Source organism: Chenopodium album, chromosome 3, assembly GCF_948465745.1.
Source record: "Chenopodium album chromosome 3, dcCheAlbu1.1, whole genome shotgun sequence".
Lineage (NCBI taxonomy): Eukaryota > Viridiplantae > Streptophyta > Magnoliopsida > Caryophyllales > Amaranthaceae > Chenopodium > Chenopodium album.
In genome coordinates this window covers 66,488,584-66,494,325 of record NC_137836.1, presented here as the reverse complement: position 1 = coordinate 66,494,325, position 5,742 = coordinate 66,488,584, and the positions used below count along the sequence as shown (strand labels likewise).

The 5,742-nt window shown below is 33.8% G+C and overlaps 1 protein-coding gene across 1 annotated transcript; it reads right to left on the bottom strand.

Annotated features, from left to right (window-relative positions):
- Nucleotides 1-592: 592 nt before the first annotated feature.
- On the bottom strand, nucleotides 593-5,537 carry LOC145614934 (nuclear poly(A) polymerase 3-like). The gene is made up of 6 exons (XM_081670015.1): nucleotides 4,976-5,537; nucleotides 4,443-4,523; nucleotides 4,192-4,353; nucleotides 3,273-3,335; nucleotides 2,193-2,429; nucleotides 593-1,446 (listed from the first exon to the last, which is right to left on the bottom strand). Exons 1-6 carry the CDS (start codon nucleotides 5,465-5,467, stop codon nucleotides 1,159-1,161), a joined length of 1,323 nt encoding a protein of 440 aa, XP_081526141.1. The 5' UTR covers nucleotides 5,468-5,537; the 3' UTR covers nucleotides 593-1,158.
- Nucleotides 5,538-5,742: the final 205 nt, after the last annotated feature.

The window sequence follows — 5,742 nt, the reverse complement described above, 5'->3', positions numbered from 1 at the left end:
CAGATTAGCATTTCCAACTTTACAAGGAATTTTATTTTTTTTTTCATAATATTTTGCATAGCCGTGATTTTTTTTTTAAAAAAATGAATAATATATTGATACTTGTTTATTGGGGGCCCAATTTATATATTCGCCCTATGCTACCAAAATCTCAGTTTCAAGTCTGCTTCCTCCTAAAAAAAAATTTTAAAAAAAAAAATTACATTTGTTCACCTTTGCTATTTTTTCTTAAAAGGTCTTTTGTGACAAAAAAGTGGATATAAAAGGTCTTTGTAACTATTTAAAAAGGTTATAATTTTTTTCCCTTAAAACTAAGGAAACTAAAAATTTGCATAGATGTATAAGCCAAGTCAATTCATTTGACCTAATGATCACTGTAATCATAATTCATAATGCAGTAAATGGACTTGACACACCCAAAATTAATAAAGCAACTATGGGGAAGGTGTACAAGTTATGCGTGACAATATACATAACAAGCTAAGTATGTTGTATATAATGAAGATTGGAGTCACATGTTCAAATCAATTGCCACATGATTGAGTGATATTAAGTGCAGCTATAAGCGACGTACAAAAAAACAAATAAGAAAGATCCTTCTATTGTCAATAATGTTGCTTACAAACACAATGTACATTGCTCAAAAGAACCTAAGATGTACAGTATTTGACTGACCAAGTATAAGATGTACATTGCTCAAAAGAACCTGTATAAGATGTACATCAACTATGTGCCAAATACTGAGTATTGCCTGACCAAGTATTGCAGATTGTTGATGTGCTCAAAAGAACCTGTATTAGATGTACAATGATATACAACAGGTATTAAGATTCAAAAAATGAGTGCTTCTAGCTATTGGAAAAAATTTCCACTGGGGGGTATAAGCAGCTTCATGGCTGAAAATAAAATCAGCAGTGTATTTTCTGTTCTTTCCTCTGATCTTAGTTGATCTTGAAAGACGTCAATGTACTGTACTTGATGATGTAGATCACCACGTAAATCTATACATTCCAGAGAATTTTGTACCCTCTCTATGTACATATATCTATTTACTAACAGTCATACACATGAGAAAGCTACCTAGAGCTGATGATTAGCAGATGACTACCAAAAAATATGGACATTTGTTTTTTCTCTCTCCATTTCATTTCAAAAAGCCTAATTCAATACACCAGCTTGACCTCCTAACAATGCTTTCATTTCTTTCACTTTTCTGGTAGAAAGTTGTTCAATGTTCGGGAGTTCTGAAGCTGGCACGGTACTCAGTAAAATCTTCACTGGCTTTCCTCGGTAGCTGTTACTGAAGTTCCTGAATTCCTTCTCAAGGGAATCAACATTGACATCCGTACATTGATCAATGTTAAGGCACTGGTAGAAAACTACACTTGTTCCAGAGTAAACATATTCTTTTGGGTAGGGGTCACAAGAAATATTGATGTCCTCCAACTGCAAGGAAAACCATATATGAGAAAATGCCCAGACAACAATTGCCATAGGTGTGTTGTGTGTGAGCGAGCACAAATGAGAGAAAGGGGGAGAGCATGCTTGTAGTAGCCCTTTTATTTACTAGACTAGACTTACAAAGTGTGAGCACCTTTACAGCAATAATAAGCTTACAAAGAGTGAGGAGCTCGAGAAGAAGGCAAGAAATTAAATACACACAAACTAACAATTATAGAATATTAGGATTCATGGCTGAAATGGCTTGGTGTCAAAAGGTCTCTCATCTTAAAATTCATAATAATTGTTTACCTGTTCAATCACTTTAAAATATTTAGCATTTTAACAAATGCAGAAGCATCAGAAAAAAGAGAAGAATGCCAACACTACACATAAACAAACTGGCTAGACGGATGCCAACAACTACACAGAGAGAGAGACACATAAATGAGAAATGGCTTAAGTCAAAAGGTCCATCACCTCACAGCTTCGGTTGTATCAATTCTGTGCTCATTACAAATGATGAAGATAGACTTCCACCAATCTTTTTTTTATAAAAATAATAAAAAGCCAGGGACAGCTAGTAATTAAAGATAATAGTCATAATACCCCATGAGATTTTATCAAATAATAGTAGTAGCAATAAAAATTTAGACATCACCCTATTGACCAAGTACACAAGATATATAGAGATATGGCACAGCATAAAGAAACCAACGAGCCAAAAGAGTCACATATAAACTATCACTTACCATTAAAATGAGAGAGGGAAAACGTGATTTCACCCATTCAGCCCATTCTCCCAATTTATCTTTCTTGGTCACATCTTGCACAATGAGCATAATTCCATCTTGCAAACTAAAAGTTGTAGGTGTAGGCCAGGGCCAATTGAAGTTCATCACAAGGGCACTTAAGCAAGCATCTGGACTCATCTGACAGACTAAAGTTGATGAAATAACCAGATGTATACCTCCAAGGAATCCAAACAGCTGAAATCAAACACATAGTTGTCAAATAATCCAGTAACATGACTAAAGGTGTGACCAAATTGGATAACACCAATGTGATAGATGTATGAGAGATGCAAACATACACACACACAAAAAAAAAAAAAAAAAAAAAAAGGAAATCTCTTAATTCCAAATCTTCCAAACTTCATCTTGCCTTTCTTTCTCTTCTTACATACAGAAAAAAGTCAACAAGTTATATACCCTAATTAAAATAAATGTGACCATTCTGACGTCACATGGACTCAACAAGTTATAAATCCAAACAAGTTTTGCATGAATGATTGCAGCATTGGACAGTTTTAAAGTTTTGCATTTTGCGCGGAAAAAATGGTGAAAATGGAGGAATTGAATGAGGGGCTTTCTATTCTTTGTGATGCGGGTGAAAAATGGTGATAATAGTATCCATTATGTAAGCACACACTACTTCATCAGTTAAACAAATGTTTGATTATAACTAGAAAGAACTCAAGTCGCTGCCTCATTTTTCTTTCAGGTGACAATAGTTGAAGGTCCCAAGTTACAACTCCGGAGTTGTAAGGAATGAGACTATAAAGAAAAGGGATTATAGTCTTAAAAGTGTGCTTGAAGCAATTCAAACATAGATTTTGACAGTCCCTCTTTATGGGACATTTTTCTTAAGCAGAAGAAAAATAACATAATGTTGATGCAAGAGATCCAGAAGTTACATAATAAATGTAATTAAACAAGAACAAACACCAGATCAATGCTTTCTAAAGCTTAAAAACAGACAGGGAGCACATACATGATACATTTGAAAGAAAACTGCCCATCTCTGAGAAAGTTCAAGCAAAGATGACTTACATTACCATAAAGACCACGCTGTTTAGCCCAGAGCTTGATGCACCGCAGGAATGACTGAAAATTCTGCAACATATGAACCACATACATTTAAAATAATAATAACAATGATAGCAATAATTATAATAAAAGACACTGATAACCGAATGTTGTAGATGATATACAAACCCAAAAGGCAGAACAGAAGAAATAAAACTATAGAAGCACAGCTTTACACATTTGTAACATGGATTTTTGATATCATTTTCTCCAGATATCCTACTACAGTATGGGTGCAATTATTCCTGGTAAGAGGGAGTATAGCATACTATTACACAAAGCTACATTAACTGACCCTTATACAAGGCATACCAGGGAAAAAAAATACCAATTAATTAGTTTTCAAATATACAAGGCTTACTTATTACAACTGTAGACCACTTTAACCTGAACAACTTGGAGATAATATGAATAGTTTGAAGAAGTGAAACACAACCGATGTCCTAAATGAATAAATATAGAAACATAGGGAAGGCCAAATATTAAAAGTACTAATAACTTTAGTAAGTAGTAAAACATATATGTTGACATCAACCAAAAGCTTTTCATCAAAAAAGACAAATTTAGATTTAACAAGCAAATAAGCAATAGCAAAACAGGCTAATTTCAAGAAGAAATCATGCTAGGCATAATATTAGCCAAAAAGCATAATTCCCTAATATACACTAAATGCAAGCACAAAACTACATTAGCCTGACATGGAAAAATAACCCATTAGTAGCAGACAAATAGGTACCAAAAGTAAACATGTGTTTTGACCACATTTGATCAAATAGCAACACAGCCCACGCTCCATATTTGACACTTTGACATAAATTTTTTTTGTGAGATTGCAAATTTTAGCATATGACATGTATTTTAGTATACATGTGTTTTTACTCACATCAGGTTCTGACACGACTTCAAGTTTAGCATATGGACTACCAACAGAGATCCCTTCAAGATTAAACTGCATTAGAGGCACCTCAGCATCCTTGACAGGGCAGATTTCGGACACTTCAGGTGATCTTTTAAGCATCTTGTACAAAACAAGAAATAAATCATCCTGCAAAGCCAAAGATTAATTTGAGATAGCATCCAATAGATGAAAAAATGGGCAGGTTAAGCTAAGTAACAAGATATTGTCTAACTCACCTGCTTCCCAATCTCGATCCTCTGCTGTTTCTGTGACTGTAACGCACGACCTCCACCACCAGATGACTTAACAGGCCCAGCCTAATTAGAAATTCAACAGATAATTAGACAATTACACACTAACTAAAACAGAACTTATTGATTGTGCAATTGACTACAATTTACAGTTTATTATTCAAATAATCAACAGAACTTGAATCTTGAGCCAAGAACTAATTGATTAAGTGTAATTTACAGTTATTATTCAATATTAAACAGGTAAATTTGAGCCAAAAGATGTAAAATTAAATCCAAAGATAAATCATACTAACCCAACCCATTAATTTCTTACAGTAATAAATCAAAAGATATAATTAAACTCAATCCATTAATATATTTTTTTATAAAATTCATATAAAATTAAAAAAAATCGTACAATATTAAACAGATTAATTTGAGCCAAAAGATGTAAAATTAAATCGTAAGATAAATCATATTAACCAAACCCATTATTTTTTTTTTATAAATTTCATACAAAATTAAACAATTCTTACCGCCAGGGCAAGTAATTGTTCGCAAGCCATTGATTCAGCCGCACTTTCACGATTTTTTCTCAATCCCCTCTTCTTAGTAAGTATTACAAACCCTAAAAACCTATCTTCTCGTATTAGTTGAGCGGGAAGAATACTAATTAGTAACAAGTAATCTTGATCTTCATGCCAGAAAAACCTAATTCTTGTACCCTCAATTAATGCAAAATCAACAACAAAACGCCTCCATTCCCTGCACAATTCACGGATCAAATTGTTGTTACCGATTCTTCGAACGTCGTATCTGAAAAGGTAAATTTCTGCTCCAACTGCGTTTCTTGCCGGTATAAAAATCGGGTCACCAACACCAATGGGTTCTTGAGCTTTTACTGCATCCAATGGTCGTCTTTCGACAAATTTGGGTCTAAAGAGTAATGTGTGCAATTCAGGAGATATTGTGCACCTACGTAGTACATCATTCTCAGTCAATTCTATGACGGTCGGATCTTCTTCCATTTTTGTGAAATTTAATGAAATGCGTCTAATGATGATGGTGACTGTTGTCGACGTATCAACTAAAGAAGGTTCTTAGAAGGTTCTTGTCTAGGGGGTTAAAACGGGGTGGGACAAGGAGGTTTAAAAAGGGGTCCCGTATATCTTAAGGGTCGGTTCATATTAACTCGACTGAGGGTTTAAACTGATTTAATGAACTGAACTGTGCTGAATTAAACTGAATTAAACTTATTTGAATTGAACCATTTCACCATTCATATTATTATTATTATTATTAT

Bases quoted from the DNA above. Each gene is read 5' to 3' on its own strand.
- LOC145614934 (XM_081670015.1), bottom strand. From the start codon at position 5,467: ATGGAAGAAGATCCGACCGTCATAGAATTGACTGAGAATGATGTACTA. The intron at 4,354-4,442 runs GTGAGTTAGACA...TTGGCTTTGCAG, and splicing joins GGATCGAGATTGGGAAGCAG to GATGATTTATTTCTTGTTTT. The intron at 3,336-4,191 runs GTGAGTAAAAAC...CATATGTTGCAG, and splicing joins AAGTCGTGTCAGAACCTGAT to AATTTTCAGTCATTCCTGCG.